We start from the raw sequence: 23,025 nt of genomic DNA, 5'->3' as shown, positions 1-23,025 counted from the left end.
AAGTTTTCCTACTTACGTCCTTGTTGGTAATTGTCCTTAATTTTTTTTTGGAGTGCTTGAAAGAAGGAGTTGTAATCTCAAATCTAGAAACATCTGAAATTAGGTTTATGGTGGACTAGGTTATATGTTTCAGATTTAGATACAAATTCATAGAATCTACCCGTTGTGTCTTGTAACTCTTCACCGATTCGATTGGAGAATTGAGGATCTTAATGTACCTATTTGTATAAAAAAAAAAATGTGCATGCTTATACAAGGTTTGTAGATTTAAGTAATGTATATATTTGTATGTTGCTCAAATGGATAAGATTCATTTTGGCCCACCCTATTTTAGTCAAATGTTGTTTTAACTCCTCTACTTCTACTTTACATTTCGAAATATAAGCCATCGAGATGAATGCATGATGTGGATATTTTTTATTAACTTAATATTACACGTGGCATTGTTTTGATTACAATAGGTTCAAACTAGCCTTTCAACTATCATAGAAAGAAGAGAATGGGAGATAGCCTGGTTGGTCAGGTTATCTGCCCAGGACCTTGAGGTTCAGGGTTCTATTCTTACCAGGGGGGTTTGGGATTTGAGTAGTTTTCCATCCGTTGTGGTGGCCTTCATGCCCCTCAGGCATGGCTTAACGTGTGTGTGTCCTGTGGGCCTTTCAAAAAAACTATCATAGAAAGAACAAGTGAGCCCCTCTAACGTGTGTGTGTCCTGTGACCCTTTCAAAAAAACTATCATAGAAAGAACAAGTGAGCCCCTCTACCATTGAGGAAGGGACAAATTAGCCCCTCTACTTCAACAAAAGGTACAAACGAGAGCCCCTGTGGCGGCATCGATCTTCTTCTAGCTTTATCATCTGGGTTTCTTCAAAAAACCTACATCAAGTCTCACCCATAATTTGTCCATTCTTTACAATGACGATCGCTCAAGAGAGTTACGTTTGAGTGGCCACCGACAGAACAGAACCTCAACTCGGGCCATGAACATCCCATATCAAATGCTTTAGGGGTAGTCCTCACCTCTTAACTCATTAGTGGATGTCTGTAGTAGCGGTGACGTTGAACTTCAACAGCTTGTCGTTTCAATACCTAATAACCCAAATGCAACAAGAGTCATGCGCGAAACAAACTTTTCCAGGTCGAGTAATACTCCCCAATCCAGGCGTTAGAGGAATGAGGAAGTCAAGCAAGCTTTGTATTTCATTATTAGCCAAGTCACTCCTAAATATCAGTTATTGACGACAAAAACTTAGATCATCCAAAAAGCAAAGTTAAGGGGCTTGTTTTGCCCGAAGCAAAGTAAAATGACTAAAAACACTTCGATCAAAGTAGATGGGCGAAAATGAATCTTATCCCTTGGTTCAAATCTAAACAAGATTTGTACATATTTACATGCCATTGAAATTTAAACAACTTTCTAAGAAATCCAAATTGTTCTCATAATCATATCATGTCTCCAAATTCCCATCCAACAGTTTTCCATCCAACGCATGAGGCCTCGATAGGGGAAACTTACCAACAATACTTCAACTTGAGGCCCTTCGCATGCGATCAAGAAGCTGCAGTCCATTAAGAAATCACAGAAAAATATTGAGTCAATCCTGACCAGATATAATGCAACAACTCTCAACATTCAAGATCACTTTGGGCAGCCGGGGCATGAAAATGGTATGGGGATAAGGTGTCACCACCCTTCTCTTTCTAAGCTTGGAAAGCAAACAAAAATTCTATCTGACATTCTAGGATACGTGTCCCCTACATTATATAGCAACAATCACTTGACTGGTTATCCGTGACAGTCATCATATCCATATTACGATTACAAGATTCTTTAAATTCCTTGCTAAGATGTATCAATATATGAAAAACACAATGTCAGAGTGCATCACAGAATCAGTATATCTATTGGATCAAAACTTTCAACTAATCGAAGTTTCATAATACTCATAAAAAACAGATCAAAGTTTGATCCTAGGGGTCACAAATTTAGATCCTAGAAACAACCTTCACCATGATAAGAAAGTGTACATACTGCCTTTCTCTGGTCTCTCCACAGCAGGAGCAATGCTGAGAGTTGCTTAATAATAAAAGATAGAAAAGATTTTTCATGGCAAATTGGACATGGCACTAAACAACTTTCATAGATAAGCTTGTAAAAAGAAGTGACTTCTTTTCCATTGCTTTTTTTGTTTAAAGGTTATAGAGCCTCCAAAGAATAATGTGAACATGAATTACTTAATTCTTTCTGACAGTTTTCTCCTTTCTTAAAATAATAATAATCTTGTTATTTTATGTGTTCAATAAGCAACCAAAATCTTAAATGAAGGTGTACTGGTGCGAATACAAGGTTGCTGAAAAGTAATTGATGCAAATACCACTGATGATGGTTGGTTAGTGAAACGATAGGTGGCAAACAGCAAAGTCGGGTATTGTGAAGTTAGTCAACAGTGGTGGTGTCATATGTGTGTCGGAATTCCTTGCAGTAACTTCATTTGCAATGTCAATAAGATTCAGAAAGTTGATGATTTGACAGGCGGACTACTTTCAGTTTTGGTACCTCACACCAGACACAAGATATTATAAATTCATAAGTTCATTTCCATGAGAAAAAGGAACCAGAGCTTGTCTTAAGTTTTGAATTTGTTTTTTTATACTACCAATTACTCAATCCACAGTATTTAGTTTCCATGAAATAGATGGAACCGAAGATTTCTCACGCCTAGACTATACTTCCAATTTACTAAGCCCACTGCCTACGTATATCACCAACACAATGATGAGAGACGTTACTCTCTTGTGGTGAAAAATCTCTCCAAAACAAATAAAAACAGAGTTTGTCTCATTCTATAAAAAATAAAGTTCCAGTTACATATTTCAACTAAATTTAGTCCCAGTCACATATTTACTTATTTTGTAGCTCAAAGAAGGGAGGGAGGGAGGGAGGGAGGGAGAGAGGGAGAAGGTTAATTCAGAAAAAAAAAAAAAATTCTATGTCAGCGAAGTTTCCACAAAGAAAAATAAAGCTCTTGTAAAAACAAAATGTTGTCATTGAAGGGAAAAAAAACAGCTTATTGGAAACTGACCAGAACAGGATACTGTATAATCCAACCAAGAACAGGAATTTGATAGAGGAAACCGTTGACAGTTGGCCAAAAGCCTCTGCAGAGAAAACAAAGATGCAAAATATCTTATTAAGTAGCATAGTAAATTGTGTAGCTTCAATGAATATGTATTAGCACTAACCCGAACAGGAAAATAAAAGCATATAATTCCAAGATCAAACCAACTATTGGCCAACGAACAAAAATAAGAAATAGCCCCACAAGGAATGACACAGAACCCTGCACAAGAAAACAAGATTTCAATATCTGTCTCAACAGTAACTGCATATGCTCTTAATACGTCAAATTTCATGGTTAAACAATTGAAACTACTGAATAATTAGACGACATAAATTAAGCAAATAAGAAAACATGTCACACACACACACACACACACACAACGATGTTTTAAGTGTTCCCATGCCAGACAGGAAAGAGGAAATTCTCAGGCAAAGTGTTCATTTCAATACATTAAGTATGGGCTTCAATTAGCTGCAAAGTGATGCTGAAAACAAAATGGTCGTAAAAAGTAAACTAATATATCAAGGAAACATAAGTTATGATAAATGTCATTTAGACTCCTGCTAGCGAGCTCATGGGCTCTTTCCAATTTAGTATTGAGTCTCATCATATTTATCTACATTTCTCTAGAATGAATAGTTGTTGATCTTATTTAATTTAAGCCTTCAACCCTGTTTCCGGAATTTCCAGACTTTGCTGAAAATTTCTAGCCATTAGTATCTTTTATCGTTGGTCTTTGTCACGTTATCTTCCGGGCAAACTATAGTGGAAGATCTAATACAAGTTACTAGGAGCCCAAGTCATTATCGTATATGGATTACTAGAAGATTATGGTCTTTGGCATTCGATACAAATATTTAAAAGTTCAAATGGATTACTATCGTTTATCAGTTCTGTGTATGGAAAAACCAGATAGCACCAGAAATTTATAAAATAGAAAGGAAATAATTACTATTTAAGAATAAAAAGAAAAGGTAACGCTTCAGAATTATTTTTAACGAGAAAAACCTTCAGCATTACTGCATTAACCCACAGCACAAAGAAGACTATAAAATTCTGATCCAATACATATATTATGAATCATAAAGTCAATGCATGATTCCTTGTCTACTTGTCTAATTCTTCAAGTTTATCAACATATCCATATTTGTTCTTTTTCTTTTTCACTGCAAAAAATCAGATCTCAAAAGACCAAGCTTACGCCTATTACCTAAATAAAAATATCACTGTAGTTGTATTGATCAAGATATTGTTCACAGAATCAAACAAATATCATCTTATGTGCACCAAATATTTGTACACTGAGGAAAATAAAAGATGGAGATGAGTTTAAACTGAAAAAGATGCTTATAATCACTTAGCAGATTTCATTAGAAAAAGAAAAGGTGAATGGTAAAGCCTAATCATATGTAGGTAAAAAATAAACTTTCACCCATGTGGAAAAAGAATTTGAAGTTGTGTTAAGCTTTTGTGGCATTAATGCCCACAAGAAAGAAATAGCATCCAGCTAACTAAAGAGCATATTTGAAATGCATGATTGCATTTATAACTGCATCTGACATCTGAAAGGTAATGGCATTCTAAGTTTCTAACATATGAGAATGCTCTCTGGTTGCAGTATAGTTTGACAATCTCCAGTCAGCAAAGACCCATACAATTTTTGTCAACAGAGCATAAAGAAGAGTTCCTCACTGAATATCACATTAATATTTCATGGCCTGAGGGCAAAAACAAATAAAGAAATACCTTATAATTTGCTCTGTCAGTAAAAATCTTCCAAGTGGAGTTCCAACCCAGTAAAAGGCCTATACCTGCTAAGCAAAATATCTGATACCATAAAAAGGGGTGAGAAAACTAAAGTCATTTCTAACAAATTAAGACAAGAAAGTCTTAATCTAGGAAAACCATACATTTCCTAGCGCAAGCAACCCCCTGTCAAAGAAAAGAATGACGCCAAGGAAAGAGAAGAATACGCCAAAGCCAAGAAGACCCAATCCAATCTCTGCATATTCCAAGCAAAGGCTGATAGGTTACAACTAAATAATTCTTTAACATAGAAAGTTAGTACTTATTAGTATTATACAGTTGTCAATTAGTTAGCTGTATTTTTAGTCTATTAATTGTATAGTTGGCATACAAAATATAGATATGTTGTAAACTGTAGTAATACAGCTCCCAGGGATGAATAAACAATTCATTCAACCCAATTCTAATTCTATTTTAGAACAATATTATGAGAACAATAAAAGCTGAGCCACCAAGAATAGGTAAATATATATTGCTGCAGGTTTTCACAGACAAAAAATAACGCAGAAAAAAAGGAATACAATAAATGATATTAGAATAATCATTTGAGATGATAAATAAGTAATGAAAAAGACCCCTGAAATGCAAACAAAATCTGGCATCCGTAAGCAACTGTGGTAGTTGAAAAACAGAAAAGAAAAAAGTGTGTTTTAAACAGTTGAGCTCATGGAAATTTAAAGTGCAATCACTGGAGTCAACCTCATATTATGAATTTCTATTCTTTAGGAATTTGTAAGAAGTTCACCAGCATTCAATACATGAATTGATCCTCAGACACTATGATTTGCAAGTATAATAGAGCCAAAATGTGAGTGAACCCACTATCACACCCTTCTATTTTGCCCCAATGCCACAGGGAATGAATTTGTAGATATTTATATCATTACTCCATAAATTACATATATTCGTTTGTAGTAAGCTGAAAAGTAAGTAACCCATGTAGAGATGTCAGTAACTCCAAAGTGCAAGATAAAAGACAGGAGAAGCTGAATAAAAGGAGCAAGTTGTATAATTCCCATCAGAAAATAAATAATTAAAACAGCCATTTGAATACATATAAAAGGGCCTACTTACGAATGTAGAAAATTTAGAATTGACAATCATTCACAAGTCCGTTGTAGGATTCAAATCCAAGACCTCAAAGTTCTCATCTGGTCCAAGAGTTCCCTTCCCTTACCCTTGAGCTACCCTTGACCTCAAAATAATGTGTACATGTCCAGTATAGAATCATGTAATCTAATCATGGACCAAGGAATGCTCAACGAAATTGTGGGTTTCATCAAACAAATAATAGCTTCGGGCCAAACTTGGAAATTCATATCAAGCCTGCTCAACCAGAATACATAAAAAAAGTACATATTACTACTTCTAATAAAATATTTCATATTTCAAATCCAATTCAAAATCCTTTGTTTCAGGCTTAACCCTAAACAGCTGAAACACAAATCACCGGCCCATGGCCACTGTAGCCAACAAGTAGTTCGTACGGGTTGGTCATCTTCTACGACAATGCCATCTCTCTTGTATCAACTATCTCTCTTGAAGTGTTTTACTTGCTACAAAGATCATAAGACTATGGACAGCTACGTAAGCTAAAGTATTTAATCGTCTCAGATTTTTCTAGTAACCCAATGGCTCTCTTGTTTCAGCATTGGATCACTAGATTTTGAGCTTAAATATCCATACTGACAACCCTATGGTCCCTCCGTATCAACACTTTAAAATGAAACACTTCCAAAATTTAGGGAGCCGAATTGGTTGTAATTGCAGCTTTTGATCGTAGAAAATTTTCTTTACAGCTTTTCTCATCAATTCAGAGAATGAATGGATTAATACTCTTGCATTACTACAATGAAACCCTAAATTGGTCAGGATACCAGTTTCTGCATGTCTGGATATTTCACTCTCTTGAAATATTTATTTCATTTTTCGACTAAATAAAACACTTATATCATTTTTATTTAAATTTTTCTTTACACTGTTTACTGAAGCCAAACTTGTTTTAGGTTCAGGCTTAGTACTAGGGATAAGGCTGATGTTCTGGGCCAGGCCAGGCCCGAGAACGGACTTGATTGCTCTTAAATAACAGATATTCAGCTTCAGAAACAAGGAGAAAAACATGATTACTCGTATATATAGGTAAGCATAGGAATAAATATAAAATTATAGTTTCATTACTTTCATAAGTCATTCTAAAGAAACTTTCTTTTAAAACAAAAAGAGCCAAAGACAAAATTAGGAATCCTCCTCAACAGAGTACTGGTAAAAAGTTCATCATCCTTGATAATATGAACCTCCAAGACCAAGAAAGGAAAGCCAAATATCCTAAAACAGAACTTTCAACACATGCATTTTTATTATCTCTCTACAGTGATACTTTCAGGTTGCTAAGCAAAAAGTTAGTACTGTATAAAAATTTTAAAAAAAATGAAGCCACACCACAAAGTTATTTATTAATTTTGTTTACCATTATGTGTGGCAAGAGATGAAGCTACAAAAAGCTAGCCATACTCCATCGCACAAAACTTAAAACAAACTTTGTTGACTACTTTTCCTGGTTCTAGTCTTGGGCCTCTCGGCAAGTGTAAAACATACAATTCAAATAAAATAAGATGTATTACTTCAGCAGTTACCAGCACATCAACTAAAAAATGCCTTTTCATTGTAACCATAACAGAGACATAGAACTAGAGTCAAATAGTAGTAAGATAAGGCAACAGTGTTCATAATGCAGCAGAAGTTCTGAAGGAAATTACTCAAGAACACTTCATAAAGCCATATCATGACAAGGCAGCAAGAATGACATTCAAGAAACATGGACTTCAGGCAAATGCATCTGGCAGAAAGCCAGTAAGCACGTTCACCGAATGAAGCTTGTGCACACTTGAATACATGCCAAGGGACATAAGTCTAGGAACTAAATTTTACTCACTTTTTTGTTCATTAATTTCATACACCATTGTTGACGTCAAGCAAGGAAATGGTTAAATGTCCTACAAGCTGCAAAACATTGAGAAAGTCATAACATAAACATTGACTTGCTGCAACACAATCAAAGGTTAATAGAGCAGCTATACATGTGAAACACAGTAATACATAAAATCAAGAACAAGAATAATTATCGCATACACGGGAACAAATGTAGCATTAGTAGTCGAGCAACTTTGATTGATACTTTGCGGCTTGGTAACAGTAACCATAGCTTTATTTAGAAACTATAGGAAATCATGCGATTCATAGCTGTATTATTGACTTCCACATACCACAATAATAAATAATGAGAGCAAATCACTAAATGTAATATTCTTAACCATGAAAGAGAGGAAAATATATATGCTCCACGATTTAGCTTAGAAACACTTAGATTTTGATTGCTTCCATTTCCACTCCATCAAGCACTTTAATGCTTTAGAACTTCAGATTTCCTTTTCTTATCCACTTTGTCCACATGTGCAAGCCATTAAGCATCATTTGCAAATCAAATTTCAACCACTACAACGATATTGCTTCAGTTCAAGAAGAGTTTTTTTTGTGCCTTGTCGAGATTTCTTGCGGCTCACTGATTCTATGTGAATATTGTATTCTTTCATTTCCAGAATTAACATTCTAGAGTGAAGATTATGGCTTATACGATGTATAAAGCAATTTTTTTCTGTTCTGACATTAATATTACCAACCTATCCAGAACTAAACTTGATGTGGTACTCTTATAAAGCATTTTGTTCATATTTTCAACCTTGACCACTTCAACAGGGCATAATAATATAGGAATATTAGTTCATCCATGTGCATTCTTCAACCAAGTACAGATAAAGGAATAGAAGTAATCTCTATCATTCCTTTTCCAACCTCTTGTCACTTCTTTTCCAAATTAAAGAAAAACTGGATCGAGAGTTGTTGGAACCCATACAAGAAGTCCCACATTAGAAAAATATGGAAAGGTTGAGTGGCTGACGAAGCAAGTTCTTGGACCCAACTCACAAGCCATGGTTTTGTGAGAAATTATGGGCCACTCATCTGCTTGCCTTGTAAGCCCTATTTTTAGCCCACGTAATGTGGGCTCCCCCAAAGGTCAAAAATGTCTACGTGAAATGCAAGATTGGAGAGGGAGCAAGCAAGTACTAACATCCAAAGATTAAGGTGCAAATCAAGTTAAAATTACACCAATGCGTGCGTCTTGCACAGCCAATGATATGATATAAATTAAACAAAGAAAGAATAAACAACATAAAACGCATGTTATTCAATTATATATATGCACAAAAGATGAAATCATTGTACTTAAATATTTTTAAAACAATGAGAATGTTCAATTGCCAGCATTACTTCTGAGGCAAATTCACTCAATTGTAGCAACATGAGAACAAGAACTTTCATTTTCAAAATCAAACAGGAAACACCCAGTTCGAAAGTCAGTGGCTTAGCGCACTTTCAAAACTCTAATTTTCTAGGTAGGAATAAAGCATACATGAAGACCAGGGAAGGCAGCTCAAGAGCTGCAATTTTTAAAACTAATTGACCTAGAAAAATAATATAAAGCACAAGGTCATATTTAGGGGGTAAAAATATGAAAAATCAAATGCTGGTCCTTGGGCTCAAACTGAGAGATTATATGCAATGTTACATGTAAAGTCAAATATGCTAAACAAATACAGACAATTTTAATTCAATGGCTAGACATTCAACTTGGGTCCACAAGACAAAGGGGAAGAACAAAACGTCAACATGTTTTGTTGTTGGACATAAGATCTCTGATACTTACTTTAGAATAAAATGGATAGTCATCAATCATCAAGTAGTCAAATAGAATCAAAATATCATATGGTTTCAGAATCAGAATCGCTCGTAGTTCAGAATCAGAATAATATACGGTTCAGAATCAGAATACCATATAAATATATAATTCAGGATCAGAATAACAAATAATTCAGAATCAGATTATCACACAATTCAGAATCAGTAGAACTTATAGGAATGTCGTATGAAAAGGTAGTGACTTAGAACTTGTCCCAAAGATAAACAGCTCAAGGCTCACACAGTCACACAGACAGTTCGATAAACAGTAACCAAATTGAAATATACAGAAATCAACGAATAGGATCAGAAGAGTGGACCGGATGGTAAGTGTGTACAGGTTCAGAGTATCAGATAAGTTATCTATCCACTCACCTAATACCCTCCAAATACCCACCTAATCCAATAATACTCCAGCCTCCAGAGTGTCCAACAATCCAAAATGATCACTCAATTACCTAAAGTGTTCAATTTATCTTCTTAACTACTTGCAGATTGTTCCAAAACTGGATAATACATTCTACGAAATTTTGGCAGCGTTACGAAGTACGTAAGCGAAACCCAAATTATCTAATAGTCCAGAAAATCCAAACGCTTCATATATAATCCAATTCGGTTCAGAAAATTCGCATTCTTCAACATTTGCATTCGATAATTCGATTTGAATAGTTGTTTCCTATTGTACTCAATTTACGCTGATTCAAAATTATACCTAATCACAAGGCCGGGTATGCAGTACCGCAAATTTTGTTGTCTCGGAGGTCGAAATCACCAGAATCGCGTTCGGGGTAGAGAAACAAGTCAGAATCAACCTTCGAAAGCGCTGGAAAACAAAAACCTGTTCGGGTCAAAGTCGCGTCGGAAGCGGGTTTCCACCTTCGGCGATCGTTTTGGCCGGAATATGGCTGGGGTTTGTAGTACTCTGTCCGGTAAGTCGAACGATACCAACGGTGGGCCGAAACAACGTCGGAGTTGGCCGGATCGGCCTCTTTTTCTGACGGCACTCCGAAACTTCGCAGCGAGTTTCCGATCAACTGAGCGGTTGTGGGCGGCTAAGCTAGGTTTAGCTTGGGGGTTCTATTGGAAATTGCGAGGTCCGATTTGGTGGCCCGACGGTGAAACTACGGTGGTGGGGGTGTGCGCGCGGTAGTGTCGGGTACGGGAGAGAGTGTTGTTTTTGGGTTTTTTTTCATTCACACCTATATCCGGCGGTGACATTCGGTTTTACGTTCGGTTTTTAAGGGAAATATCCGAATCCATTACGTTATGATATTTGGATAATCAAAATGAAATAATCATATTTTTATAGTCGGATCGTTTCTGACTTTGGAAAAAATAAAAAAAAATATAAAGAAATCTCAAATACAAAATAGCTCATGATTATCCCTAACTCTATCTAATAGAATTTGATAAAAATTATGATAATGATAATAAATTTTACAATTAAAGATAAATAAATTTATAAGACAATATGATAAAAAAAAAAAGAAAAAGAAAATATAATCAGAGTTTTATAAATACTAATTGACCTCTCATAGTCTCATATCTCAATATATAATTTTTATAAAATCTAATCTAATATATATATTATATAATATATATTAATATTATTCGGTTTTTTCAGTTATAACCATAACCGTAACCGGAAAAATCATAACCGCAAAAATATCCAAATATTTATTAAAATCATAATCATATCCGAAATCATATCTGAAAATCGAATAAGCACGGTTACGAATCGGTTTCTCGGTTGCGGATCGGTTGTGCACACCCCTAATTATATGCACTCTATTGGCTCTATTTGGCTATAGATGCCAAAAAGATCACCCCTGCCCTTTATGGAGATGGGATCAAACGGTTGCAGGTGTGCCAAAGACTTGTAGTAAGTCTCAAAGTGTAAAACAGACTATACTGTGATTGCATGGATAATCTAACTTCTGAATCAAACTATTGTAAGGAGAAAAGGGTTTAAATCATGGTCTCAACATGAAAACTCTAAGGAACTCTAGATTCACTGAAGCGCGCTTCACTAGACAAATCAGAAATGAATGAAAATGCCAGAATGTAGCACTTCATTGATGAACAAAGACGTACATTAAGGTTGGAAACCAAGAGTGTGTAAGAACAAAGCTTGAGAACAAGAATATTAACAAGAATGCTTGAGAGCTTGAGCGTTTGAGAGCTTGAAAGTTTGAATGCTTGAGAGTCTAAGTCGATGGGCTGAAGTTTGTGTTCGTGTCGCTATCTATCCTCTTCTCTTCTTGCTTTTATACTGCGTCAATACCTCCATGTAAGCTAGAACTTCGTCTATATCAGCTAGAAAAATGGCCATAATTGTCATGACTACAGTGTCCCAAAATTCACTCCATTATGCTCCATCTTCTTTAACCGTCTCTTTTGGAAGCTCCATGTCTCCAGAGACCCTCTTTATACTATTTAATTCGTGCAGAAGGTGACTCTCCATGATAATAGGTAACTAGACAACCAACTTCCTTAGAAGCAGGAACAAACCCATGTTTATAGGAACAAACCCATGTTTATAGAAACAAACAAATAACTGATCTTATCTTCATGATTTTGCACCTAATTTGGGCCAGATAAATTACTAATTAACGGCCCATACCCTACAACTAAGCTTGACCCAAATAACCTCACTTTGTCTAACCCGTGCAATCAAATTACGGCCTAACCTCCAACACTTCTGTCAAGCCCACATTCTGACCTTAGCCCGGCTCATAAGCCTGCACAAATATGGTGCAAACATTTGCCCCCCATGCCAATCAGGTTGAGACCTTATTCTAAATTGGTGTAGATAATTCAAATTTTAAACTGACCGCATTTACTGCAACCTCATCTATTTACAGCTTTTTAGATCAACCTAAATGCCCTTGCAATAAAGACTTCTCTTGAGCCCTGGACTCTTCTAGAGAAACATATCTCCATCACACTTGAAACCCTAAGACTTCGAAATTTCCTCCTTCTTTCTTCATTCCAACCATGGCTACCTCTTCTTCTGAACCAATCTCCCAAGACATTTACCTCCCTACAGCCTTGAGCAACGCAAACCCTTCCACGTCCTTGGCCTTCAAAGACACAAAGGAAATCCCTTTTCATCACTCTTATGTGGTCTCCATTATCAAACCTCGCACCTGGTCCAAGCCCTCTGATAACTGGGGAGAATGGATCGATCGTCTGGCTCCCACTTTTGCTGATTTTTGGGCTTCAGCAGGGATCGACCACTTGATTGTTTTATCAAGATAGAGGTCCCTTTTGAGGAAAACCTACCGCAAGCCCTAAGTTGCTTCTGGTCCAAGTCCCGCAACTCCTTCCTATTCCGCTGCGGTCCTATGTCTATCACTCTTTGAGATGTCACTGCACTCACTGGTCTACCAGCCACCGGACTAGATGTTCCTCAATTGATTGCTACTCCAATTGACCGAGAGTTCCAACTCTCTGAAGCCGTCCTGAAGTGTAATTCTTACTTCAAAGCAAGAACCTACTTTTTTGGTGACCCAGGTATTGAAGAACATGTAGCTTTCCTATGGTGTTTCCTCTGCCATTTTGTTTTTCGTGTGTCAGCCAACCAACCCACGAAGGAATATCTTCGAATTGCACAAGCCCTTGCCCAAGGCACACACATTGCCCTAGGCTCGATGTTACTAGCCCGTTTCTACCTTGCTATGGCCAATTTGACTCACCCTGTGCCAGGTTTCAACCCTCCACACAGTGGCATCCTTTAGTTGTTACCCCTCTGGGCTTTCCATTATTTTCCTCAACTTTGTTCTACAACATACGTCCCTCCTGCCAGCTGCTTTTCATACGGTGAACTCATGGCCACTTGCACCTGTGATCGTTCCTTTGACTTCATCTTTTCTTTTCTGTACAACATGTCTGCTGATCGGCCAAGCCATCTGTTTTATTGCTTCTCTCAAAGAATTGGCCCTGGCTGGCTTGACTTTCCTATAGGTGACTCCAACATGAACCATGTTGTAATCAAACTAGTATGGGCCAGTTTCCTGGTGTGCATATATCTTCACCTTCGAGTTACCTTATCTCATCCACGAAATCCCACTTGCACCCTGGAACTGTACATTCCTCAGTCCTGGGCCCGTTAGTTTGGTTTTACTTAAGGCATTCCCGAATTGCCTCCTAAGCTCTTCAACCCCCTGGTCATCCATGGGTATCCATCACTTCCAAGAATACCATCATTGAACACCAAATCTTGATTGACTAGATGCTAGATTCCTTTTCCTTTACAGTACCTCCTCCACATGGACCTTCAAGAGGCAAAACCTTTCAATTCTGGTGGCAAAAGCAAGCAAAAGAAAATTTTCCCGCATCCACCACTATTGTAAGAATTGTAGGTGAAAAATATTTGTACTCCCTTGAAGGTAACATGATTGCTTGGCTTTCTTGATCTCTGTCTGTTTTTGCCTTACCTGCATTGTAACCTGAGGTTTATTTATGATAGAGACTCCTGATGCACCCTCTAGTTCGACTCACAAGAAGCCAAAGACTAGCAAATCCTTAAAGAAAGTTGCTGCTCCTAAGAGTTTCTTCCAACTAAATGATCGACCAGTCTGCGTGCCAGGACTACTTCGCGAAAATCATCCAGCCAGCCCATCGATCTTAGTGAATCCTCTGAGAGTGACGGTGAAAACCAATTGCCTGATTCATCTCCTCATGTCTCCAAAGATGAACCGTTGGATTCTGATAACGAGACCTTTGCTACTCAATTTGTCTCTCCGTTCAGTCTCAATCGTCCTATTAAGAAAGAAAAGATTGACCCACCAAGACTCTACCAAGCTGATCATATTTCCTCTGTGCATCCTCGAGATAGCCCTGTCTCACAGGTATGCATCCATTCTCTGACCTTACCCATAATGAATTTCTTGATATTAATCTGCATATTGTCGAGACCTTTGCTACTCAATTTGTCTCTCCGTTCAGTCTCAATCGTCCTATTAAGAAAGAAAAGATTGACCCACCAAGACTCTACCAAGCTGATCATATTTCCTCTGTGCATCCTCGAGATAGCCCTGTCTCACAGGTATGCATCCATTCTCTGACCTTACCCATAATGAATTTCTTGATATTAATCTGTATATTGTCCTTGTAGGCTTTTGGAAGTGATGCCCCTTTTCACATTATCGAAATAGTGAACCTTCAGGAATTTGTGGACCCATTAAGCGGTCTAGACTTTGAGTTTTTATCTGCTTCTATCACTCCTAAAATAGTTCCTGTTGGCACTCCAACCACAGAAGAAGTTCAAGCTGCAACCAAGTCCTTGAAAGAAAATTTGACCATTGACTTGCAGGCCATGACAATTGAAGTTTCTGACATCTGCTTAAACGCTGCAAGGGTATTGCTTCATGATCCCAACCTAGCGGCCCCATTTAGAGACCAACTACTGTGCCTTACCAATGATCTGCCTGGCATGATCTCCTTTTTCCAGCACTTATTGGAAGAGAATTCCAGCTTGGCTGAAGGACTGTATCAATTTTCCCAATTCAACAAGCAAGCTAAAGACTTGAGAGCTGGAATTGAAGCTTTTGGTATCATCTTAATCAATCTCCTAATTAATTCAATCATTAAGTCATCAAAAATTTTGGCAGCACCTCCCCTATTACAGAGGATGCCAACTTGGAATCAATGCGCAACAAATATCACAATTACATTCCCAATCCTAGGCAGATCCTCAGGCCATCTAACAATTCATATCACAAATAAATTCTCAAATCTAAGTAAGGCCTCAAGCCACTTAACAAATCATATCATCAATAAATTCTCAAATCTAAGCAGGGTCTCATGCCACCTAACAATCACATATAAATTTCAACACAATAACATGTATAATCAAACAACCAATGTAAAGAGCAATCCTACATGCATAATCAATTGTCAGGACACGAAGTCCACAAACCCGATTCTGGAGTCCCGATCACACAGAGCACCCTTCCAACCGTCCATCCAACCATCGAATTAAGGTATCACACAATATGTCTCAATCAAGAAAAACAAGTCTCCAGGGGCCTATCCATGTCACGCACGCTCCTCCTAATCCGCAATCCTGGTACTGGAACTAGACTCACCTACGAGGAGGGAATAAGGAAAAGGAAAAGGGTGAGCGAAAGGCCCAGTAGAGAATAATAAAGAGTAAGTGAATAATATAAGGCTGAAATAATAAAGAAAGACACAAATGCAACAATATGATAGCTAACATCATGTACACCAAACACAAGTAGATAACCGCACCATACGATATCCTAACTTGGCCCACCGGCATCCCTATACGTATTGGGATCCTGAATAGCCCAACGACATCATCACATGGTGCTTCGAGCACATACGGAATCCTGACTCGGCCCACCGACATTCCCGTACTCATAGGAACCTTGAACGGCCCATCGAAATTCCACATTTCACATCAATCAAAACTAGGAGATATACGGGTCCATACCCGATATCTACCATGCAACTACAATGCGTGTCCAACATGGCGATGCAATAGGATATACATACATCCTACATATATATATACTACATGATGCATGTTCAAGAATAATTCATGCTTAATGGAAGATTGAACAAGTAGGGTATGCAATATAACTCCAATCATACAACGAAGAAATCACAAAGTGGGGTTGTTCTCCCTTAGGTGCAATTAAGGCGAGAACGAATCATAATGAACAGTGAGAAAAGATAACGTTCTTAGTAGGAGACATATTCAAAGAGAATAACAAAGGGTGGAATTTCCCTATCTCGCACTCCTAAAAATTAGCTATGTAAACCAATACTCAACTTTGAATTCTCTAGCCTCAATTAACCTATTATTCGGTAAACCCATCCTCCAATCAATATATGAACAACTTTAATTTCACATATCTACACAAATTAACCCAATAAATCAAGAAAACATTACCTTCTCTTACCCAAAACTTTTCAAGTTCTTGAACTTCACCTACTCAAGCTTGCTACTTCAATCAACAATAGAATCTAGAAATGCAACCATAAACAAGTCTAAATCAACCTATTAAATCACTAATTTAATCTAATTTAACGATTTTCTCCCAAATCTACAAAACCCATGAAACCCTAAGATTTATCTTCCCCAAATCTAACCCCAAAATTCAAATACAAGATTGTAGAGATCTTACCCAAGTGTAGACTCCTTCAATTGTACCTAAATAACAAGATTTTGAGGTGTCAAAACCTAATTTCCAGCAACTAAGGAGAGTAGAAAAAGTTTGACTTAAATACCTTGATTTGGAGCTAAATGGGTGAACTAAAAGCTTGAATGAATGTCGGCCGAAAAAGTGGCTTGTGGCAACTGCTGGTTGGTGGAGGGTAGGAAGAAGTGAGAGCAACCACCTAAAGAAAGAAGAAGAAAGAAAAAGAGGGGGTGGCAATTCTCTCCCTTTTCTTTTTTTTTTTGTAAATGACTAATGTGTCCTCTAAATTTCTAGAATTACAGTTTTGCCCTTATGCTTGAACTAGCAATTTCTTTAACATTTTTTATTTTTTTATTTTATATATTTATATTTTTAAATTTAGTTAATCTTAGATATTTTGGGTCGGGGTAGTACACTGCAGTCCAGAAAGGAAGTGTCCAGCAGCAACAGATACAGAAGCAGCTGGCAACACCTTCTACTCAATGGGTAGCCGTTAAATTTATTGATTTCCCTACATGAATAGTTTTATTTTGGATGACTGTAATAATTTTTCCAGACCATAGTCAGTCTGTATTTTGGAACTATTGGCTATAAGTCAGGCTTATTTTGGAACTGTTGGCCGTGGTTCGGCCTTTAACTAGGATAATTTTGAAATTGCTGGCCATAATTCGACCTTTATTAATATAGCTTATCTTTCTTTGATACATAGCCTTTCTAACAATAGATTAGCTATTGGGCCATATGTTGGCCCAAATTACATTTATCTTTGTACAGAAGGATTCCTTTCCCAAATAGTGAGAAAGTATCCTTTGAGATATTTGCCATTGATAAACTTTCGGTGTGGTTGACCCTCTAGATTGCTGAGCCAATATGAGTTTCCTTTCAATACTTTGTGAATTTTGAAAGGTCCCTCCTAATTAGGTGACCATTTATCGAACTCTCGGTCTTTGATAGCAAATGGTAAGATAGCCTTCCATACTAACTTACCTTCATGAAAGATCTTATTTTTTACACATTTATTGTAAGCCCTAACAATCTTCTTCTTCTGGACCAGCATTCTATTGAAAGCCTGAATGCGGTATTCTTCTACCTGCTCCAATTCCATCACCATTGCCTTTGAATAATCCTCTGCAATCAAGCTGTTTTGTCTTGCCACCCTTAGAGAAGGAATGACAATCTCCATTAGAAGTATAGCATCATGTCCATAAGTCAAATGAAATGGACTTGTGCCAGTACTTGACCGTTTTATCGTTCTGTATGCCCACAGGACTTCTGGGAGAATCTTGTGCCACACTCTAGGATTATCATCCATCATCTTCTCCAGCATGTTGATGATGACCTTGTTGTTTACCTCGGCCTGATCGTTGGCCTGAGGGTAGTAAGGAGTTGAGTTGATCTGCTTGATTCTGAAATCTTCAGCAAACGATCTGAATTCTCCCCCAGTAAACATGGTACCTTAGTCAATTATGATTGACTCAGGGATCCTAAAGTGATAAATCAAGTGTTCCTTAACAGACTCTACCATATCGCTCTACTCTACTTTCTTCATGGGAACGACCTCTATTCTTTTCGTGAAATAATCTGTTGTAACCACGAGAAACCCATGATTTTTAGAAGAAGTCGGATAGATTTTACCAATTATGTCAATGACCCATCCTTGAAATGGCCATGGCTTGACAATCGGATGGATGTCAGCCGTTGGAATTCTCTGAATGCTTCCAAAATGTTGACATTGCTTGCAACCCTTTACATATCTGATGCAATCTTTCAAGATGGTTGGCCCAAAAAAACCCATGTCATCTTATCAACCACCGCATCTTGATTCCAGCTTGATGAGCCCCACACAATCCTCATGTACTTGTCTCAGTACTTCCCATGCTTTCTGTGAAATTCAGGCAACATAGAAGTAAGCCATTAGACCCCTTTCTGTAACATTCACCTTCGATCAGGACATAGCTTTGAGCCTGCACTCTAACGTTTCTGGGTGTCCTGAAGTTGGGGTTCTTTAAGTACTCCATAATCGGCTGCCCCCAATCAGGTTTTAGATCGTCTACATTCAGTACTTCTACTGGCATTCATCTTTCTCTGATTGACGGATGTAAACGTTTCTCTACTAGAACAATCTTGTGTGTAAGATCTGTTGACATCCGTAATCCTGATGCGGTCTAAGCCAATTCATTTGCTTCCCAATTATCTTTTCGAGGCAGATGATTGAGAGTAACTTTTTCAAATTCAGCAAGTAACTGAATGACCACACATAGTATGGTGCTAGTGCAAAGCTGTTGCATTTGTACTCTCTGATCAATTGTTTCAAGACCAGCTGTGAATCCCCCAGAATATAGATTTCTTGTGCACCAAGTTCCTTCAGGATCTCTAAACCGATCAGAAGAGCTTCGTACTCTGCCTGATTATTAGTGCAGTCAAAGTCGAGATTAAAGGAAAGTGTTGATTTTGTACCTCTAGGTGACTCAATCACTATTCTTACTCCTGCTGCCTGGTCAGTACTTGATCCATCAAACTTCAGGATCCAAGGAGCTTCCTGTGAAAAACACACAGACTGCACCTCTTCGTCAGGCACTTCTACCGTTTGGTGGTCGGCCAAAAAATCTGCCAAGGCTTGACCTTTGATTGGTTTCTGAGGCTTCCAAATCAAAGTGAACTCTGTTAAAGCAAACGACTACTTGCCTACCCTTCCTGTCAAGAGTGGCTTTGATAACATGTATTTCAACAAATTGGTCTTAGATACAATGTAGACCTTAGACCTGATCAGATAATGTCGGAGCTTTGTATAAGCAAAATATAAAGCTAGGCACATTCTTTCTACAGCAGAATACCTGATCTCAGTATCGATTAGTGATCTGCTCAGATAGTAGATGGCCTACTCCTGACCGTTTAGATTATCCTGGGCCAACAAGAAGCCAAGAGAATCGTGAGATGCTAACAGGTATAGTTTCTGCGGGATTCCTTGTGCAGGAGGAACCAAAACAGACGGCTTGCTCAAATATCCCTTAATTTTGTCAAAGGCCTGCTGATGCTTCTCCTTCCAACTAAAAGTTTCTTTAGCCTTTAGCTTCAACAAGTCTGAAAAGTCCTTGGTCTTTCCTGCTAGGTTAGAAATGAACCTTCTCAAATAGTTTACCTCACCTAGGAACCGTTGAAGCTCTTTCTTGGACGTTGGGACTTTAGCTTCCATGACAACGTTAGCTTTATTTTGATCAACCTCGATCCCCCTTTGGTGTACAAGAAAACCTAGAAAATTTCCAGCCTGGACACCAAAAGCACTCTTGAGTGGAATGAGTTTTAATTGATGAATCCTCATCCTTTCAAGACTTTTCCTCAAGTGCTCAATGTGGTCTTCTACTTTCCTGGACTTGACTACAATGTCATCGATCTAGATTACAAGAGAGTAGCCTATCATATCATGAAAGATTGCATTCATCGCTCTTTGATACGTTGTGCCTGCGTTCTTCGGACTGAAGAGCATCACTACGTGCTCATAGGTTCCAAGAGCCCTAGGACACCTAAATGCGGTCTTATGGGTGTCCTTTAATACCCCGTACCTTTAGAGTCGTAGTACAAATGACACGTGTCTAGTATATATATATTTGAGTCGTGTAGACATGTTTGAAGTCAAATTTAAGGGTAAAAAACATTAGAAATTTATACCGAGTGAGTTGGGAGTGTACAAGTGGTTTAAAAGCTGAAATTTGGTTTGCAGGTGTAACTGTCCGGACAGCTTTATAAAGCTATCCGGACAGCCAAAGGAAAATAAGTGTAGATCTGCCAAAATAGGCAGAGGTGTCCGGACGGCCATCCAAGGTGTCCGAACATCTCCCTAAAATCAGCACGCGTGAATTATTTTAAAAACACCCATTTCGCGATTTCTCTTCAAATTTCCAACCAAAACAAACCCTAAACCCCATTTTCTCTCAAATTTCCTCCCTTTCATCAATCTAAGATTATCAACCAAGGTTTGAACCCAAACTCAAATCCATGAGTTCCTACATCATTTGAGGCCTAAAGAAAGCTTGAATCCCTTCCTTTTACTTGTCTCTATAATCTTGATTCTATTGTTGATTGGAGTAGCAAGCTTGAGTAGGTGAAGTTTAAGAACTTGGAAAGTTTTGGGTAAGAGATGGTTGATTGAGGCTGAAGAATTCAAGGTTGAGTATTGGTTTACATAAATAGTTTTTGAAGTGCGAGGTGAGTCTAGTTCCGATACCAGGGTCGCGGATCAGGAGGAGTGTGCGTGACATTGATGGACCCTTGGAGAGTGATAGGACTAGATGGTTCTAAACTTTGATTATGTTATTACTATTTTGTCGTACCTATTTTCTTAGTTGAGACACATTGTGTGATATCCCTATTCGATGGTGGGATGGACGGTTGGGAGGGTGCTCCATGTGATCGGAACTCCTGAACCGGGCTTGTGGATTTTGTGTCTTGACTATTTCTTATGGTTGTAGGATTGTTACTTGTGTTGATTGTTGATTATACATGTTATTGTGTATGTGAATAAATTATGTGTGATTTGTTAGGTGGCCTGAGGCCCTGCTTAAACTTGAGAATTTAACTGTGATATGAATTGTTAGATGACCGGAGGCCCTGCTTAGGTTGTGAATATATTTGTGATATTGTTGTGCGTTTACTCTAGGTTGGCATCTTCCATATTATGGGGAGGTGCTGTCAAAATTTTCGGTGGTGTGATGATTGAATTAATTATGGTTGACTTAGACGGTACCAAAAATAACGCATTCCGGGTCGGGGCATTACATTTTGGTATCGGAGCCAGGTTACGAAATATAGGATCTGTGTATGGGTCCAGGGGGTGTGTATGGTATGTTAGTGAGTCTCCAGGCCATGTCACGACCTCCACTGATCCGGTATGTATTCTTTCCCTATAAATCCTCGTTAAAGTTGATTATTGAATAGTATTATCTGTAGTGATATAGATGGACACTCGTAGGATGACCCAATCTTCTCGTACTGCGGAGACCCCTAGGGTCGAGGGCAAGTGAGGAAGACCGAGAGGCCAAGCTAGAGGTCGAGGTAATGGGAAGACACGCACTAATAGGCTTATTTCTAGTACACAGGAGTCAATACATGATTCTGACACAGGGACACGGGATGAGGGAATTGTACATGTTGGCGTCATTATTCTATAATATTACACGTATGTCGAACTTGTAGATGTGTTTTTCCTATCTCATGGCCCCACCCGAAACGAGGCGTGACAACTTGGTATTGATTATTGACATCCAAAAGTGAAACAAAATAGTTAAAGTTTTACGATGTTAATGACATCCAAAGTCATGGTAACCTTTCTCGATGAAAAGGGTTGTATGTGTCTAGATTGATAAGTACTAACTTACCAAAAGAAATGTAAATGAATAATTTTGGGTGACACCGTCAACCTAATAATGATAAGTCATAAGACGGGTTGGACTTAAGGTTCTAGAGTTTTATGGATACTTTGTAATAACTAAGAAGTATGATAAATTTTTAACATTTGAGTTTAAAGTTGTGAAACTAAAACGCAAGAATATTGGGTATATAGTATGTAACATACATGTTGAGGTATGTAGTAAAATCCTAGCAATGTTGGAAAGAAAAATTATACGAAAAGTTGACACTTTAAGTTAATAAGTTTAAAGTTGTTAAATGGTTGAAGTATGTAGTGAGATCTTTAGTGGATGACTTGAATTTACAAAGATTTAAGTGTGGTTTAGTAACTCTTGTTGGGAAGCAATTCCCAAATAAGGATGTTAGTGAGATTCTAAGAAATTTCAAATATCACTAAGTTGTGTGGATAATAATGTATGTCATAAATGGTTAAGATAAAAAAAAATTTCAATACTTGAAGCAAATTTGTGAGTGTTCAATGTTATGGTGACCAATGGAATTGTTTGGAGATCACTTTATGGTGAGAGAACGATCTTAATTGTAAGGGAGTAAATGCCGTAGTAATAGTATGATGTCCTTGATTAAGGACACCTTGTGAGAAGTTAATGTTTAAAGGTTTGAGAAAATGTGCCTAAATGACGAGCATAGTAATTTAAAGTGTTTAATTATAAAAGTGCGAATATGAAAATGCTATAAACATGTTGGAGTTTCTTGATATAGGTGAATCA

The 23,025-nt window shown here is 37.7% G+C and overlaps 2 protein-coding genes across 3 annotated transcripts; both read right to left on the bottom strand.

The window, feature by feature from the left end:
* Positions 1-1,215: 1,215 nt before the first annotated feature.
* On the bottom strand, positions 1,216-10,614 carry LOC119989006 (vesicle transport protein GOT1). 2 transcript variants are annotated; one of them, XM_038834289.1, is made up of 7 exons: positions 10,435-10,614; positions 7,861-7,928; positions 5,033-5,124; positions 4,869-4,949; positions 3,244-3,341; positions 3,084-3,159; positions 1,216-1,559 (listed from the first exon to the last, which is right to left on the bottom strand). In XM_038834289.1, the coding sequence occupies exons 2-7, from the start codon at positions 7,886-7,888 to the stop codon at positions 1,527-1,529; spliced, it is 408 nt and encodes a 135-aa protein (XP_038690217.1). In that variant the 5' UTR covers positions 7,889-7,928; positions 10,435-10,614; the 3' UTR covers positions 1,216-1,526. The 2 variants fall into 2 exon arrangements, with proteins under 2 accessions (XP_038690217.1, XP_038690218.1); XM_038834290.1 differs by having other exon boundaries at positions 10,462-10,600.
* A 7,193-nt stretch (positions 10,615-17,807) lies between these two features.
* On the bottom strand, positions 17,808-18,344 carry LOC119987883. Its single transcript, XM_038832786.1, has one exon. The coding sequence runs from the start codon at positions 18,342-18,344 to the stop codon at positions 17,808-17,810; it is 537 nt and encodes a 178-aa protein (XP_038688714.1).
* Positions 18,345-23,025: the final 4,681 nt, after the last annotated feature.

The sequence above is a fragment of the Tripterygium wilfordii genome, chromosome 21 (assembly GCF_013401445.1).
Source record: "Tripterygium wilfordii isolate XIE 37 chromosome 21, ASM1340144v1, whole genome shotgun sequence".
NCBI lineage: Eukaryota > Viridiplantae > Streptophyta > Magnoliopsida > Celastrales > Celastraceae > Tripterygium > Tripterygium wilfordii.
Note: the sequence above shows the minus strand (reverse complement) of the source record. Positions and strands in the feature narration are given on the sequence as shown.